The sequence below is a fragment of the Canis aureus genome, chromosome 1 (assembly GCF_053574225.1).
Source record: "Canis aureus isolate CA01 chromosome 1, VMU_Caureus_v.1.0, whole genome shotgun sequence".
Classification (NCBI taxonomy): Eukaryota; Metazoa; Chordata; class Mammalia; order Carnivora; family Canidae; genus Canis; species Canis aureus.
Genome location: NC_135611.1, coordinates 86,405,289 through 86,424,668, shown reverse-complemented (window position 1 = coordinate 86,424,668; position 19,380 = coordinate 86,405,289). Strand labels below are relative to the sequence as shown.

The 19,380-nt window shown below is 37.3% G+C and overlaps 1 protein-coding gene across 4 annotated transcripts in view; it reads left to right on the top strand.

Annotated features, from left to right (window-relative positions):
* C1H9orf85 (chromosome 1 C9orf85 homolog) overlaps positions 1-19,380 on the top strand; it is a 117,889-nt gene that overhangs the window by 58,616 nt on the left and 39,893 nt on the right. The window contains exons 4-5 of one of the 4 annotated variants that reach the window (XM_077907151.1): positions 916-1,029; positions 1,551-3,860. The exons of 2 other annotated variants lie outside the window; for them this stretch is intronic. In XM_077907151.1, coding sequence (XP_077763277.1) covers positions 916-1,029; positions 1,551-1,695 — 259 coding nt within the window. In that variant the 3' untranslated portion in view covers positions 1,696-3,860. Of the gene's footprint in view, positions 1-915; positions 1,030-1,550; positions 3,861-19,380 lie in introns of those variants that run through there. One more of the 4 variants, XM_077907141.1, reaches the window with a different exon arrangement.

Genomic DNA, 19,380 nt, shown 5'->3' with positions numbered 1-19,380 from the left:
CATCACCCTAATACCAAAACCAGATGAGGATGGTAGAAAAAAAGAAAATTACTGGCCTGTGTGCCTGATGCACATAGACACAAAAATCCTCAACAAAATATTAGCAAACCAAATTCAACAATACATGAAAAGGATCATACAACATGATCAAGTATGATTTATTCCAGGGATACAAGGATAGTTTAATATCTGCCAATCAATGTGATGCACTACATTAACAAAATAAAGGATAAAAATAATATGATCATCTCAATAGATACAAAAAAGCATTAGACAAAAAAATTCAACATTTTTTAATGATAAAAACTCTCAAAATAGGGTAAAGAGGGAACATACCTCAACATAATAAAAGCCATATATGACAAGCCCATAGCTAACATTATACTCAACAATAAATAGCTGGAAGCTTTTCCTCTAAGATCAGGAACAAGACAAGGACGCCCATTCTTGTCACTTTGATTCAACATATTACTGAAAGTCAGCCAGGGTAATTAGGCAAGAAAAATAAATAAAAGAGATCCAAATAAGAAAGGAAGAAGTAAGACTATCAGTATTTGCAGATGGCATTTTTAAAAGCTTTAAGAAAGTAGATAAATCTGGAGTGCTTGCCTGACTCATTCGGTGGAGCATGTGACTCTTGATCTCGAAGTCATGAGTTCAAGCCCCACGTTGGGTCTAGAGCTTACTTAAAATTTGAAAAAAAAAAGATAATTTTCAAGTACTAATATTTTGTAATATCAGCTGTTAGAGATGCTATATAATCGATCTAAATTGACATAAGTAACTGAGATTGAAATATAAGAGTTCTGATTTTTAGGATTTTCACTTGTATATTTAGCTATACCCCCTTATTTCATCAAATAAATCTTAGGTAATTAGATAAAAATAATACTTGATTTTTTTTCCCACTTTCAGTGTTAAATGTTTACAAAAATCAGTAAAGGATTCTTATCACATAATATGTAGACCATGTGCCTGTGAACTTGAAGTTTGTGCAAAATGTGGAAAGAAAGAAGACATTGTTGTTCCGTGAGTATTTTTTTTTTTAATGTTTGGAATTTACTCTTTTAGTAAGTGTTTTTTAATGTGTAGAATTTTCTTTTAAGAAAACATCTAGTAGCTCTGAGAGTCTTATGGTAGTGTGTATCACACCCTATTTAGACTTCTTTTTGCTACCTACCAGGAAAAACTCTTAATTATTTGTTACATTTTTCTATCATTCCAGTAAAAATAAATATATATTTGTAGGAAATTAAAATATTTAACCATGAGGTTCACATTCATCACTCATCCAAGAAGAATTTACTCATTATGCAACTACTTTACTTTAATGGACATCAAGTATTAATTTCTTCGAGCCTACTTTATTGACTACAGTGTTAGAATTGATTGGATCTTGACTGACGTTAACCTTCAAGTATCTTTTTCTCTGTACTAATTTTATTAGACTCTGTTAATCAAGAAATGTACTATAAAGTTCTTTTCAATCTGCAGTTAAATAATGAAAGCCTGAGAAATAAAGATAAATTTTTTTAACTTTTTATTTTTAGGTTTAATAAGGAACCAGAAAAGACAGAAAATCCTGAAATTAATCTACATTCCAACCATAGAAGTTGTAGAAGAAATGAAGAAAGTGATGATGACTTAGATTTTGATATTGATTTAGATGACCCAAAAGATAATCAAGTAGATTAATATTTTAAAAGTCAGTTTGAAAACATGAAATTCTGAAGAACTTCTGGCTTTTGAGAGTTTTACACAAAAATACTGTGAAATCCTAGTGAGATAAATAGCAAAAACCTATGGAAAACAAGCAAAATTCATACATGGACAATTTAAATTATGCATGATACTTGGATAATTAAATACTTTCATCCAAAGTTAATTATAATAATTTTTAAGTAGCAGATACTAGATTATCTGCCAAAATGAGTATTAAGATATCATATTGTGGGCAGCCCTGGTGGCTCAGTGGTTTGGTGCCGCCTTCAGCCCAGGGCCTGATCCTGGAGACCCGGGATCAAGTCCCATGTCGGGCTCCCTGTGTGGAGCCTGCTTCTCCCTCTGCCTGTGTCTCTGCCTCACTCTTTCTCTCTCTCTCTCTCTTATGAGTGAATAAATAAAATTTTAAAAAAATATATCATATTGCATATGGGAATTATTTAGAAGAGTATATTATCTGATACCAAACTAAACAAGATTCAGAATTGTTAGTTGTTACAATACTATAATACTATCTCATTAATACTATCTCAATAATATAATACTATCTCATGGAAAAATCAGATTATATTACTAGTGCTAGCCTCAAAAATTCATCCTCATTAAATATCTTTTCATAGATTGACCTCAAATAAATGGTCCACATAACAAAGCCCACTTACTTATAAGTTTACTTGTTATAAAAATCTCATTTTTTTTTAATAATAATGTTTAACAAGTGTATACAGCTTTTCTTTCAAAGTATTTTTACAGGGACACCTGGGTGGCTCAGCGGTTTGGCATCTGCCTTAAGCCCAGGGCGTGATCCTGGAGACCTGGGATCAAGTCCCACATTGGGCTCCCTGCATGGAGCCTCCTTCTGTCTCTGCCTTTGTCTCTGCCTCTCTCTCAGTGTCTCTCATGAATAAATCAATAAAATCTTAAAAAAAAAAAAAGGTATTTTTACATACCTGATTGTAGTTTTTTACCTTCCTTCCTTTGCAAAGTATACATACAGGAAAAAATGAATAAAATTCATATGCATAGTTTAATAAATAATTATAAAGAAAAGTTATACATCTGTCATTCAGATGAAGAAACTACTTTTAAACAATAAAAATAAGGGATCCCTGGGTGGCGCAGCGGTTTGGCGCCTGGGCGCAATCCTGGAGACCCGGGATCAAATCCCACGTCGGGCTCCCGGTACATGGAGCCTGCTTCTCCCTCTGCCTATGTCTCTGCCTCTCTCTCTCTCTCTCTCTCTCTGTGTGACTATCATAAATAAATAAAAATTAAAAAAAAAAGAAAACAATAAAAATGAGCTTATCTGATTTTTAATCTTTTTTCTTTCTATTTTGAAATACCTCAAACCTAAAGAAAACAGCAAAATAGTACAATGTATATACTTGTATGTAGAGTATATTCTTCATCTAGATTCATAATTGATTTGCTACATGATTTTCATTGTATCTCAAGAGATTGATATAGATACATATTTACTGAACCATTTGAAAATAAGTGGCAAACGCTGGTTTCGAACTTTATATGAACAGACTTATACCATGCATGTTATTTTATATCTCTATTTTATTTGTGAGATTGATCCATGTTGTTGTAAGAGCTCCAATTTGTTCATTTTATGTTACTGTGTTTTATTCCATTGTCTTTACATATCACGATTTATTTATCCTCTTTAATGTTGAGGGATATTTGAGTCATCTTAAGATTTTCCTAGTGCAAAGAATACTGCTATGAGCATTGTTACATGTGTATCTTGGTACATATGTCTCTTTTCTTGGTACACGTTTCTATTAGATATATCCAGCCATATGCATATGCATCTTCAGAATTACTGTATAATGCCACGCTATCTTTCCAGAGGAATTGTTACCTCCTTTTCCCACAGCAACATATTACATGCTCTGTATCCTTTCTAACACTTGATCTTTAAATTTCTATCAGTTTGATAAGTGTGCAATGTATGCATTTGTCTTATTAATTTATAATTTATATGTATATTTATGCATATACACACACATATATGTACCACATCTTTTTATCCTTTCATCTATGGATGGATGGACACTTACATTGCTTCCATATCTAGGCTATTGTAAGTAATGCTGCAATAAACATAGGGCTGCATATATCTTTTCAAATTAGTGTTTTTGTTTCCTTTGGGTAAATTCCCAGGGGATGGGATTGCTGGATCATATAGTATTTCTATTTTTATTTTTTATTTATTTTTTGAATTTATTTATTTATTCATGAGAGACACAAAGAGGGGGGGAGGCAGAGACACAGACAGAGGGAGAAGCAGGCTCCATGCAGGGAGCTCGACGTGGGACTCGATCCCCCGTCTCCAGGATCATGCCCTGGCTGAAGGCTAAACCACTGAGCCACCCGGGCTGCCCAGTATTTCTATTTTTAAAGAAATGTTTTTGAGGAAACTTCATACTGTTTACCATAGTGGTTGCACCAACTGACATTCCCATGAACAATACACAAGGGTTCCCTTTTCTCCACATCCTCACCAGTATTTGCTATTTCTTCTTTCTGAGAGTGGCCATTGTGATGAAGTGTGAGATGATTGCTCATTGTGGTTTTGATTTACATTTTCCTGATGATTAGTGATGTCAAGCGAGCATCCTTTCACGTGTCACTTGGCCACCTATATGTCATCTTTGGAAAAATGTCTATTCAAACCCTCTACCCGTTTTTAATCAGATTTTTTGTTTAAAAATATAAAATCTTATCAAAACATTAAGGAAAATGGACATAGAGATGGAGAAAGATAAACAGAGAGAAATAACCATGTTCATGCTGGGAAAGTTTCAATATTCTAAGCTTACAGTCTTACAGAAAGTTTCCCATGAATTTGTGTGGCTCACCTTTTTGCATATAACCTTATTTTCTGGACAAGGTAAATTTTGTGGCTAAAGAGCCAACTAAATGATTATATTCCCATCTGAATGAGTCAGAACTCAGATTACCTTCTCAGGAGAGAAATTTAACAAAGAGCATCACCTAGTGACATATTCTAATATCTACATTTATGTCTTTAGTGCTTAGAAAAGTTTTGTTTTGTTTTTTAAGCAGACATAAATTTGTTATATTTAGTTCATTTATTATTATTATTATTATTTTAAGAATTATTTTGTCTCATCTAAACATTTCTTTTCATTGGAACTCTACATAGATTTAATCCTGCTGTGTCACTTACTAGCTGTATGTCTTAGTACAAATTAATCTTTTGGTGCCTTGGTTTTCATTAGGTTGATAGAAGGATTAAATGTGGGCACCTGGGTGGCTCAGTAAATTAAGTATCTGCCTTCAGCTCAGGTCGTGATTCCAGGGTCCTGGGGTTGAGCCTGGCATCGGGCTTCCTGCTCAGCAGAGGACCTCTACTGTTCCCCCTGCTTATTCTCTCTCTCTCTGTTAAGTAAATGAATAAAATCTTGGGGAAAAAAAAGAAGGATTAAATGCATTAATATGGGAAATGCTTAGAACCTGTAAGAACACCATACAATTGGTTTATCATTACTATTTGATTATATATAGATTAATCGGTAACAAATTAAAATGATTGATTAGTAACAAAGACAGCAATTTAGCTGTTTGCCTACATTCTGCAAGTTATATATGTAAATATATATATATATATATAAAACAGAATATATATATAAATCCCATATATAGGGACAGAATAATATATATATAAATATGGGATATAAATAACATACATATATATGGAATTCTGTTACTTGCAGATCCATGCTATGTGGTTCCAGAGTGTTTTTTAACTCTGTACTATAGTACTACTCTATCACACATCAAAAGCAGTTCCAAAGGTAAATAGAGAAAACTATATTAGATGGAGGACATGAAATGGAACTTAATTTGCAACAATTAACAAAAGTTATCCTTTCAGAAATTATTTATTGATTTATTTGTTTGTTTGTTTGTTCATGAGAGACATAGAGAGGCAGAGACATAGGCAGAGAGAGAAGCAGGCTTCATGTAGGGAGCCTGACATGGGGCTCGACCCCAGGATTTCAGAATCATGCCATAGGCCAAAGGCAGGTGCTCAACTGCTGAGCCACCCAGGTGTCCCCAGAGATAACTTTATCGGGTGGAGACAGACAATGAGCATTCAACAGAAGAAGCAGATTATATTACAAGGTGAAAAGTGCAACAGGACAAAATAAGGAATGATTTGGTGATTAGGAATCTAAGGGCTTGGATGGCATAGGGATTTGGGTGTACAAGTTGATGGCAAGTGGGCTATGATTTTTAAATAAGGTGCCCAGAGAGACACGTTGGAGAAGAACATTCCAGGCAGAGGAACTACTGCAAGATTTTGCCACACGTATTCAAGGGACAGCAAGGAAGGAAAGGAATGATTACATTGGAGAGTCATAAGATACCAGGGAGGTAGTGGATGGCCAGGTCATATGAAACCTCCTTTAAAAAAAAAAAAATTTATTTATTCATGAGAGACACACAGAGAGAGGCAGAGAATAGGCAGAGGGAGAAGCAGGCTCCCTGTGGGGAGCCTGATGTGGGACTCAATCCTGGGACCCCAAGACCTGAGCCAGAGACAGATGCTCAACCACTGAACCACCTCGGTGCCCCATTTGATTCTTTTTTTGTTGATTATAACTGTCGAAATATTCCATGTTACCTCTTTCATGCATCTTTTTCTCTTTGATATATTCATTACAGTTATTTTGAAGTCCTTTTTCACTTTTGTTTGCTTTTATTGATTATTTTATCTTGATTATAGACACTTGGTCTTGTTTTGTACATCTAGTAATTTTTACTGTACGCTAGAAATTGTGGATGATACATCACTGAGGGTTCCTCTAAAAACCAAATTGCTCCAGATCAACTTGATCCTGTCAAAAGGAGTTTAGGCTTTGTTTCAGTTTCACATTTATTTCTAGAGTTTCTTATTCCCGTCTCTTACTCCTCAAGTATTGTCTTTATACCTGGGCATAATATTTCCTGGGTCTTAACGTGGGTAAGGCCAGACTCCAACCCTGCATGACCTCTGATATCTCTATCTGGCTCTAAGTCTTTTGGCAGCTGTTTTCTGCTAGGACTTCTTGAGTTGTGCCCTGGGGTTGTGTGGCTTTGGAGAGTAAGGAATGACCAGAGAAGCAGAAGGAGAACCCAGAAAGCAAGTCCTGAAAGGCAAGGGGCATGTGAATTAGTGCCAAATGTATCCTGATACTGTTCAAAACTAAGCCCTCTCAGTGATAAGCTCATCAAATGTTCATCATGACTCTGTAGTGATAACAATCATTATCCATATTTCTTTGGTTTTTGTTTTTAAAGATTTTATTTATTCATGAGAGACATAGGCAGAGGAAGAAGCAGGCTCCCTGCAGGGAGCCTGATGCAGGACTCGATCCCAAGGCACTGGGATCACAACCTGAGCCAAAGGCAGACACTCTGCCACTGAGCCACCCAGGCATCCCCAATCATTATCCATGTTAACAGATGAGAGATTAAGCTAAGTAATTTGACATACAACTGAAAAGTATTAGGTCTAGGCTTTTTTTTTTTTTAATTTTTATTTATTTATGATAGTCACAGAGAGAGAGAGAGAGAGAGAGGCAGAGACACAGGCAGAGGGAGAAGCAGGCTCCATGCACCGGGAGCCCGACGCAGGATTCGATCCCGGGTCTCCAGGATCGCGCTCTGGGCCAAAGGCAGGCGCCAAACCGCTGCGCCACCCAGGGATCCCTAGGTCTAGGTTTTTTTTTTTTTTTTTTTTTTTAATTTTTTTTAAATTTATTTATGATAGTCACACACAGAGAGAGAGAGAGAGGTAGAGACACAGGAGGAGGGAGAAGCAGGCTCCATGCACCGGGAGCCCGATGTGGGATTCGATCCCGGGTCTCCAGGATTGCGCCCTGGGCCAAAGGCAGGCGCTAAACCGCTGCGCCACTCAGGGATCCCTAGGTCTAGGTTTTGAACCTATACAGTCATCTGATCCCAGAACCTACTCTGCATATTTAGTATGCATGAAAATAGTATGTCAGTTGCTGACAGGATAACTCCACTGTTTTCCATCCTGTTATTATTCCAGTACTCTGCTGATAAAACTCTAGAACCACTAGGTCTGAGGCATCATTGGAGAGCGCTCATTGCATTCTCCTTGAATTCACATCACTTTGTTTATACTCCCTTCCATGACTGTGGTTTTCTACCTCTGAGTCCTAATTTCTGTAATATTTCTGAGTAGGTGATGTCTCTCTATTTCGAGATCGACTTGCATAATGGAAAGAATATAGGTGTTTGCATGCAGTTCTGAATATATCCAGTAGGTTGTATTGGGAAGGTCAGTTGCAGTGATTATCTTTTAATACATTAATAATTATTAGGAGAAGAAAAAGTTGTATGTACTTGGTACGAATGGTTTTCTTTTATCATGTAAGATAAATGGCAGTTTTCTGAGTAAGCATTCTTCAGTTTTCAGGTGACTAAGCTAAGCTCAGAGGTTAAGTAACTTGCCACAGTCAGAAAGATAATAAGTTAAAAAAAAAAAAAAAAAGAAAGATAATAAGTAATAAACCTAAGATTCAAACCAAGTCTGTATGGCTCCAAAGCCTGTATTATTTCAACCACATTTGTGCAAAATTACCCATGTTCCATGTTCCTAAATGGTTTTTTTTTTCTTTAAGTGAATTTGTAACAACATCAACGTCAACACACCTCTCTCTATTCCTTCTTACTATCTTTCTCTTTCTGGGTCTTTTCCTTCCCTTGTAACATTAGTTGCAATGATTGCCTTCAAAAGCTACATTTTTTTAAAAAAAGAAAGTTTATAAATATCCTCCATATAACTTGTGTCATAGAATTTTGTCACTCACGGGGGGCTCCTGGTTGGCTCAGTCAGTTAAGCATCTGCCTTCTGCTCAGGTCATGATCCCAGAGTCCTGGGATCAAGCAAGTCCCATATCCAGGTTCTTGCTCAGTGGGGAATCTGTTTTTCTCTTTCTCTCTCTCTCTCTCTCTCTCTCTCAAATAAATTAATAAAATGTTTCAAAAAAACAATTTTGTCACTCATGATGTTCTGATTTGTGTGTAATATTCAATGTTGCAAGACCATTTTCCACAGTTTTTACTGGCAACCCTTATGTAGTCACGGGAATATGTTGGAATTACATACTTAGCTCTATAGTGAGTCCCACAATTCCGTCAGTAATTATACAGATGGAAATAATTATGCATTCCCAAATCTCTTACATAAGACTTTTTAAGAAATTAAAGTACCAGGCTTTCAAGAGATATTACTATGTAAAATTACACATGAAGTTGCACCTTTTATTTCTACACACTTAAAAATGAAAAAATTTTTATAATCTTAAAAATGGTTCGTTTAAAAGGAAAAATGTGCATTATCATAAAATGTATAGTTGGTACTTGTGTTCTATGGAAGATTTATTTATTTATTTTTAAGATTTTATTTATGTATTTATTTTTAAGATTTTATTTATTTATTCACAAGAGACACGGAGAGAGACACAGGGAGAGGGAGAAGCAGGCTCCATGCAGGGAGCCTGAGGTGGGACTCAATCCCAGGACTCCAGGATCACGCCCTGGGCTGAAGGCAGCACTAAACTGCTGAGCCACCGGAGTTACCTTCATATAGAAGATTTAAGGGGCACTTGGGTGGCTCAGTTGGCTAAGTGTTGGACTCTTGGTTTTAGCTCGGGTTGTGATCTCACTCATGGTTGTTAGATCAAACCCCATGTCAGGCTCTGTGCTCAGCTGGGAGCCTGCTTAAGATTCTGTTGCTCCCTCTCCCTCTACCCTTCCCCCTACTTGTGTGTGTGTGTGCTCTCTCTCTCTAAAAAAAAAAGGAAGATTTAAATATATATATATTGGCTATGAAAATACAGTAGTACCTAAGTGTTCAGAAGTGGACTGATATAATATTTTCTCAAAATTTGGTTTAGAAGTTTCTGTAACCTTTAGAAATATTAATTTGAAGTATATAAATTAAATTTTATTATTAAATATTTAGCTGTGTATTATTAAATACTACTTAAATTTTTTCATTATTCTTTAAAGGTTTTGCTTTTTTTTTTTTTTTTTTAGTTTTAAGTAATCTCTACACCCAATGTGGAGCTTGAACTTACAAATCTTGGTATCAAGAGTCACATGTTCTACCAACTAAGCTAGCCAGGCACCCCAAGTTTTTCTTCAGTGTCTCAAAGCAAATCAAGGGGCCACTTGGGTGGCTCAGTGATTGTCTGCCTTTGGCTCAGGTCATCCTCAGTCCTGGGATCGAGTTCCACATCGGGCTCTGCATAGGGAATCTGCTTCTCCCTCTGCCTGTGTCTTGGCCTCTCTTTCTGTGTCTCTCATGAATAAATAAATAAAATCTTTAAAAAAATAAAGCAAATCAAATGTCTTTGAACTTAACATTAACAAAATTGTAATTAACATTTTAAAAAGTAACATTGTCCGTTGATGAACCTGACATATGATGAGCAAAAGAATCCAAACAAAATGATATTATGTATTTTATGATTCTATTTATACATAAGTTTAAAAATAGTTAAAACTAATTTTTCATGATAGACATAATGAAAAAGGATAGGAGAGTGGTTACTTTTGGGGGTGTGGTATTAATGAGGAAAGGGCACGAGAGAAACTTCTGGAGTGCTAGAATCATCTGATCTTGATCTAGGTGATGGTTGCACTAAGGCACAGAAATATAAAAGTCAAAAGTACTTGGGTGGTGGGTAAGTGTCTGACTCCAGCTCAGGTCATGATCCAGGGATCGAGCCCTGTGTCAGGTTCCCCGCTCAGTGGTGAGTCTACTTGTTCTTCTTCCTCTGCCCCTTCTCCTGCTCAAGCTCTCTCTTTCTCAAATAAATAAATAAAATCTCAAAAAAAAAAGAAAGAAAGAAAAATATAAAATTCAACACTTGGGTTTTGTTCACTTTATTGTATGTAACTGTTACCGGAATTTGAAAATAATTATAACACTAAATTAAAGGCACTTAACAGAATACTGTTGTCGAAACCATGCCTTGAAATAAAGCAACATAAATGTTCACTTCAGGAGAGTAGGAGGTAGAGTGACTTAGAGACAGAAGGATGTTTACATCCTAACCCTGCCTGTTACTCATTGTAGGACCCTGGACCAGTTTCCTTACATTTGTGAAATTCCCTTGTGTGTACCTTACCTATTTGTAAAGTGAGGATAGTGACTTCTACAGTGTAAGATTTTTGGAAGTGTTAAATATAGTATCTATGAAGCTCTTGGCTATAGTAGGTGCTCCCCATTCATGATGTTTATAAATATTATGTTATAAATTTTGGTTTTGATATTTCCTTTCAAATTATCCTGCTGGGGTAAGAACTAGGTAAAGTGGAAATTCTTGGGTTAGGAAAAATAAAAAAAAGAATTCTACTGACATTGAAAGAGAAGAAGCAGACTTCTTGAAATGAAAGCTTTTGTATAAGAAATGTCAGAACTAAAAAAAAAAAAAAAAAGGAAATGTCAGAACTGCTATTGCTATTTTTAGTACTTGAGAGGCATAGACCCTTCAGTGATAACATACACAAATGTGAGTGCAATAAACAAGCTTTAGAAACAATATTTCTTTTTTTTAATATTTTATTTATTTATTCATAGAGACACACGGAGAAAGAGAGAGAGAGAGAGAGGCAGAGACACAGGCAGAGGGAGAAGCAGGCTCTATGCAGGGAGCCTGACGTGGGACTTGATCCCGGGTCTCCAGGATCACACCCCGGGCTGTAGGCAGCACTAAACCGCTGGGCCACCAGAGCTGCCCTAGAAACAATATTTCTGACAGTAAATAACTTTACAAACTGCCTTTCATTCCTTTGTTAAAGCAGAGTAATGGCATAATGCCACATACAGAGAAATTCTGAGAAACTTCAATAGATCAAATGATCCAAAAATTTCTATTTTAAAATTACATAATGAATGAAGAGAGAGAGTTACTTATGAAAGCATATGCCATTACCCTGAACTTTTCTTTAAATTATAAATTTGCATGTTTACATTACAAATACAAGTTTTTATGTAATTCTGGTCCGATTTATTCCACTTTATATTTTAATCTAGTCACAAATTTATTTGTTGAAAATATTTTCTTTAATCTGTAAAAGAGTATTTTCCTTGAAAAAATATGGTAACACGGGGAACAATGACCTAAATGACCAATATAGGAAATGAATTGGCCCTGGGGAGACTGCCAGGACCAGGTGAGGTTAGGAAGGATGGTCTCTTACCGGATGAAAGTGACGTCCCTTAGCAGAGGATATTACAGCATGTCCGCAAAGTCAGGAAGCACAAGATAAACCGACTTTTAAACTATGTTATTTACACTTTCAAATAGTATACTCAGTATGTGTTCTGGTGAAGTTTGCTAAAGCAATAGGTCCAATTGTTATTCTGGAAAAAAAAATATAATGAATACATCACAGAGTGTCCAGAACATCTGGTAACACAGGAAGAATAGTGTATTTATTATGCGTCACCCACAAGCATACTGAACATACTATTTGGAAGTGCAACTGAACAGTTATACACTGTTTAAAAATAAGTTTCTCCTATGTTTCTCGCCTTTGCAACACTTGTGGCTGCCAGCTGAACAAGGCAGGTGCAGCGTGAGTGGCTGCCAGTGGACAGTGACAAAAACAAGACTTACTGAAACAGACAAGTGTTTCTTATAAATAATTTGGAAACGATTTTGGAACCCATTTCTTGGCAATGAAAACAGTACATTTCAGATCTGATTAAGTGATTGATTTATACGTGGGAAGTCCTCAATCGGTAATTCCAGAAATACTTAATGATGCTGTGCCACTGTCGGTAAAGTTGAGAGGATATCCTACAGAAAAATGAAAATCCCAGAGGAAAGAAGCTCCCTGGGGGTATGCTGTGTCTGCACGGTCATGGTCATTAGCACTGTAGAACGGTTGAAACACACTGGTTACAACTGCAATGGGCCCTGGGGTGGATAGATTGGGGACAAAACAGGATTCCACGAACTGGCTCCCTTATTTGTTTGGACAGACATCCAACCAGTCAACTTTTCTGTATTTTTCCAGTCATATGACTTCCTCTTTTCCTGTGATCCACTTGTCAAAAACATTTTGCCTACACGTGGGACAAGCCTGTAGTCCAAAAATCAGTCCTGTTCTTCCCAGCTGTAAACTGACTGTGGAGAGGACTACACACACCATGGAATTGACCTTAAAGTAGTATTTTTGCTTTTTTTTTTTTTTTTCAATGCTGCATTGGATGGCAAAAAGATTTTGAGGGGCTTTCAAATCTGGGGCCGCTGACCCCACCATTATGCATGAAGCCCATGAATCCATAGGTGCACTCAGCACTGTCAATACAATAATGTCTTGCATACCCATCTACTATTTTTGTATGTCGTAGATGTGACTAGTTAATGCAAATTCAAATTATTACTGAGTTCACAGTATTCCTTAAATGATCTATTTCCTTGATTTATACTAAAGGTTCAATTAGAATATGTAAGACTGTCACTGTTTTTGCTGTTAAAAAGGAATTCTTGGCCTGGGAATGGTTGGGAACCACTGATAGAAACTATAGCCTCATTGTGCTGTAAACTCTGTAAAATTCTATGAAAGTTTTTTTCTACAACGTAATGATAATTTTGTCTCTGTACTTTTTGCATGCTTTTTTGAGGTATAATTTACATACCATAAAATTCACCCATTTTAAGTGTAAAATTTATGATTTGGTAAATTTACAGTGTTGTGCAATTATCACCACAATCCAATTTTAGTACGTTCCCATCACCTCAAAAAGATCTGTCATGGACAGTTTTAGTCATTTCCCCATATTCCCACCCCCAGCCTCAGGCAACTAATGTCCTTTCTGTATCTATAAAGTTGCCTGTTACGAACTTTCCATGTAAGTGAAATCATCAAATATGTAGTTGTGGGCACCTAGGTGGCTCAGTGGTTGAGCCTCTGCCTTTGGCTCAGATTGTGATCCCAGGGTCCTGGGATTGGGTCCTGCATCAGGCTCCCCAAAGGGAGCCTGCTTCTCCCTCTGCCTATGTCTCTGCCTCTCTCCCTGTGTCTCTCATGAATAAATAAATAAATAATCTTAAAAAAAAAAAAGAAATATGTAGCCGTTATGTCTGGCTTCTTTCATTTAACAAAACATTTTTGACATATATCCATGTTGTAACATGAATCAGGAGTTCATCATTCTCTCTCTCTTTTTGCTAAATAGCACCCCATTGTATGGACATACTCATTTTGTTTATGCATTTACAGTTCTGTATAGCCATTATGAATAATCCTGTTGTGAACATTTATGTGTCTTTATGTGAACATATGTTTTCATTTTTCTTGGTTATATACATACCTAGGAGACAGCTCTCTGGATCATCTGGTAAATTGATGCTTAATTTTTGAGAAACTACCAAACTGTTTTCCAAAGCAGCCACACCAATGTACAGTCCTCCCATCAATGCTGAGGCTTACACATTGGGGAGGTTCCACATCCTCACCAACATTTGTAATTGTCAATCCATTTTGATTATTACCATTCTAGTGGGTGTAGAATCTTTTTTTTTTTTAAACTATTTATTTATTTATTCATGAGAAACACAGAGAGGAGAGAGAAAGAGGCAGAGACACAGGCAAAGGGAGAAGCAGGCTCCTCACAGGGAGTCCAACATGGGACTCGATCCTGGATCCCCAGAATTAGGCCCTGGGCTGAAGGCGGCACTAAACCACCGAGCCACCCGGGCTGCCCTGAGTGTAGACTCTTAATGTGGTTTTAATTTGTGTGTTCCTAATGACTATTGATATTGATTCAGCATCTTTTCATATGCTTATCTGCCGGTTGTATATCGTCTTTGGTGAAATGTTTATTCAGATATTTTGCCTGTTTTTTTTTTAATTTTCTAACTTTTCTTTTTTTTTTTCAGTAATCTCTATACCTAACATGGGGCTTGAGCTCAAAGACCCCAAGATCAAGAGTCACATGCTCTACTGACTGAGCCAGACAAGCATCTCTATTTTGCCTATTTTAAAAATTGGTTTGGGGTACCTGTCTGACTCAGTTGGTAGAGCATGTGACTCTTAATCTCAGGGTCGTGAGCTCAAGCCCCACATTGGATGTGGAACCTACTTTTAAAAATGAGTTGTTTTCTTATTATTGAGTTGTAAGATTTCTTTGTATATATTTTGTATATAAATCCTTTACTGGTTATAATGTGGAAATATTTTTCTGCCAGTCTCTGGCTTGTATCAGTTATTCTTTATAGAAAACATTTTTTAATATCTTATATGCAAATGACCTACACCTACAGGCTCTGGTTGATGCAATTTCTTTTCTTTCTTTTCATTTGGTAGAATGAATTCATTCTGGCTTGAATCTTTTTTTTTTTTTTTTTTAAGATTTTGTTTGTTTGGGGCACCTGGGTGGCTCAGTGGTTGAGTGTCTGCCTTTGGTTCAGGTCCTGATCCCAGGGTCCTGGGATTGAGTCCTGCATTAGGCTCCCCAAAGGGAGACTGCTTCTCCCTCTGCCTATGTCTCTGCCTCTCTCTGTGTCTCTCATGAATAAATAAAATCTTAGAAAAAAAAGATTTTGTTTGTTTATATTTTAAGTAAACTGTATGCCCAATGTGGGGCTCAAACCAACAAGACTAAGATCAAAAGTCACATGATCTGCTGACTGAGCCAACCAGACTTGCCCACTCCTGCTTGAATCTTAAGCTGGAAATACTTTTTCCACCACCCAAAAGTGTAGACACAATGAGGATCGCTGTATAATGCCATTAAACCCCACCCCTCAAAACAGCATCAGCTGAGATTAATGTTTACTCAACAATATAATATTGGGCAGTGGTCCCCAAGACCTAGGTTACCTTAGAATCCCCTGCAATGTGTACTTAAAATACTGATCTTCTAGCCCCTTAGACAAAGCTCTCCTACCATGCTGAGTTCAGGGGGCCAGGAAGATGGCTCAGAATGGCTCTGCAGGCCAACGTCCAAGCTGTGGGTGTATTGAGTCATTACAGCGTGGTTAGCACAGCTGGGAGGATGGGGTCACCCCTCTGGACAGCCTGGGAGGTACTATGGACCCTTCCTTGGGCACAGAGCTGTTTGAACCTCAGGTTTGGGCCATAACTGGTAGGGATAAACCAGCCAGATTTGGAAACATTCTTTTGTAAGGGGTAAATATTAAGAACCATAGGGAAATGCAGCAAGCCGGATTAATCCTGTGTTCTGAGAGAGATGTAGGAGAAACAAACTATTGGCCAAGAGGTCTCCTGACTGGCTGACTTGGGCCATCTGCCCTGAAACAGCTCAGCCTTTAGGGGGCAGTTGAGGGAGGAAAGGAGTGAGAGGAGAGATGCATCCTTTCCTGAGTAGGGACCAGAGTCCAAGCTGACTCTGTTTCCCATCCCTGCTGGCCTTCTGTAGTCTTAGTTCTGTAATATGTGATCTGCTCACTTACCGCACCCCCCACCCCCGCCCCGAATGCTTAAGTTCTTGCAATTAGGTTTATGGAAAAGAGTTACTTTCACCCACCCCCTTAAATGTCTCCTTATTTTGTTTTTTGTTGGAGGGAAGTAGTCTTTTAACATAACTTCAGATGATGTAACATTCAGAGATACCCAATTATACCTCTATCAGATGAGAGGAAAAGTGACTGTGAGGCTCCATTCTAATTATCACTTTGTCACTAACTGGCTCGACGACTCCAGCAAATTACTGCAAATGCCCGGCCTGGAGTTTCTTCTTTTGTAAAATAACAGAGTTGGTCTAGATTATTGGTTCTCATCATGGTCCCAAGACCGGCAGCATCAGTATTACCTGGGAACTTGTTGAAAGATTTGAGGGCCCCACCCAGATACACTGAAATATACTCAGGGTGGAGTCCAGCAATCTGTGTTTGTATGATGTTCAGCAAAAACTGTTCTAGATTGGTGGTTCTCAGCCCTGGCTGCATGTTAAAATCCCTGAGGCAGCCTTTATCACCTACCAGCCCTGGGCTCTCACCTCTGTAAATTCTGATTTAAATGATTTCTAAGGAAGCCCAGACATTGTTATGTGATTTTAATGGACATCTAGATGCTATCGGAGATCTATTAACTAAATCACTGTTTCCAAATCTAAATGCACACATCCAAACTATAGCCTTCTCAGGCCACTAGGTGTTGCTATCATAAAGAAAGGCATTTTCAAAACTGCCACTGGATATGCACAGAGGAGGAAAGTGTATTTCTTAATTTCTGGTAAGAGGTGACTCTGTGATTTATATCTGAGTACAATTTGTTAAATATTTATTTGCAATTTGTTCAGTTTTATTCAAAGAAATGAAATGCCCATCAATGATAAAATGACTAAATAAATTGCGGTATATACATACAATAGAATATTCCCCAGCAGTGAAAATAAATAAACTAGTGATGCACACAGTGACACTGCTGAATCTCACAGTGATAAGCAAAACATAAACTGGACACAAAATAGAGATACTGTATGATTCCATTTAAATGAAAAAAAAAGCAGGCAAAATTAATGTGTTGATAGAGGTCGGAATAGTGGATATCCTTGGAGGCAGGACTAAATGAGCATAAGGGAACCTTTTAGAGGGCTGGAAATTTTCTACCTTTTGATCTAGTGATAGTTATGTAAATAAGTGCTCATATATGCATATTGAACTGTGGTCTTAAGATTGCAGTTTACCTTATGTACGTTATTCCTCAATAATAAAGACTTAGAAAAATTGAATTGTAATCCTCAAGGGGATTAATTGTCATGCTAGCCCAGTATCACTCAGTAGTCTATTATTTTATTGTCACCTGCAGTCATGAGAAATGAACATAGCACTTTGATTTCACATTGATATTAAGTTAAAATGTGTGTATCAATCTGTATGGCCCCAAGTTGAGAAGGTAATGATATGATCTCTATATTTAAACCCTTCCTTGTTTTGACTATTTGTCTGTGTCCAGGGCACACATTCTGCAGTACACTTGGGTGATTGATTTTCTTATGGCAGCCCTCTGCTCTCTCTTTCTGACTCTTCAGATTCTGTAAAACAATGTAATAAAATCGCCTCTTCTTTATTATCTGCAGAATAGACCTCAACACCTCTCCTCTCACTGATAGAAGGTCAAATGCTTCCTAACAAATCAAAGTGAGATAAGAATCAATCTGTAGCAGAGAAAAATAAATCCTTGCAAATTGTACTAAACCATTGACTGTCAAAACTGGGCATATTAGAAGGGCCTTCAGGGAAGAAAAATGTGTTGGAGAAATGAGAATCAGAGTCACTTAGCAGAATGCACAAAAACCCATTGGAAAGGGAGCCTTAGCATAATAGATGGGAAATTACCATCCGTTACTCAGCTAGTAGTACTTTAAAGCCACAAGCTGGGTGATCTGATTTCATTTGAAGCCCTGCTAATCAAGAGTAGGAGCTGGACTGGCTGACGCCTACGTATGAAATCACTCAAGGGGAGCTGAAACCTTTGTTCAGCTGGGAGTATATTAAATGCTGTCAGAGTTTCACCTGATCCAGTCATTTTGTAATGCTGTACTCTGTTCCCCTGTGTACCAATCACTTTGCAATTGGGTACATACAATACATAGGGCAGACTTTTCCTTTGGATAATATTTTTTAAGATTTAATTTATTTATTCATGAGAGAGAGAGAGGCGGAGACACAGGCAGGCAGAGGAAGAAGAAGGCTCCATGTAGGGAGCCCGACATGGGACTCGATCCCAGGACTTCAGGATTACACCCTGGGCCAAAGGCAAGCGCTTAAACCGCTGAGCCAGCTGGGCTGCCCTAATTTATTTATTTATTTATTTATTTATTTATTTATTTCTTTCTTTCTTTCTTTCTTTCTTTCTTTCTTTCTTTCTTTCTTTCTTTCTTTCCTTCCTTCCTTCCTTCCTTCCTTCCTTCTTTCTTTCTTTCTTTCTTTCTTTCTTTCTTTTTTTTTTTTATCATGCTTTGTAACTTGGTTTATGGACATGTTATGGCATGGCTATGAACACTAAATACTTTCATTCAGTCAGTCATGCCAAGCTGTTGCAGGTACTATGAGAAGATCTATGGAAGGATAAGGCAGTCTCTGCCCCAAGGGGTTTTTAATCTACATGGGGAGACCAAACATAAACACATGCAAGTTAATTTTTAAAAAAACTATAGGACATCTTCCATTTGTCCCCCTAGATTCACTCTCTATCCTGCTGCACCCTCTTCTGTGACCTGGGAGGCTGACTTGTTTAGGTTACATCCATGGGTGTCCTTGCCTTTTAGCTTCCAATTGGAGTTGAGTAATGGGAATCCCTGAAAGAAGAGTCCAGATTATTCCCCTGGCTCTCTTCCTGGACGGTCACCATGGGCAGGCTGAGGATATGTAGAGGTAGTCTGATGATTCTGTACATACGGACCTTTCTTTCAGTTCCAGAAGGACATTCTTATTGCTACTTCAAGTCTAGAGGTGGTAATGATGTCATGTTCTAGCCTCAGGGTACTCTACCACCATGCTTTGTGGATTCCCTATACCCTACTCAGTTCCTTGTAAATAGTTTCTTTTTATTTTATTTACTTTATTATTAATTTTTTAAAAGATTGTATTTATTTATTTGAGCGAGAAAGGAGAGAGA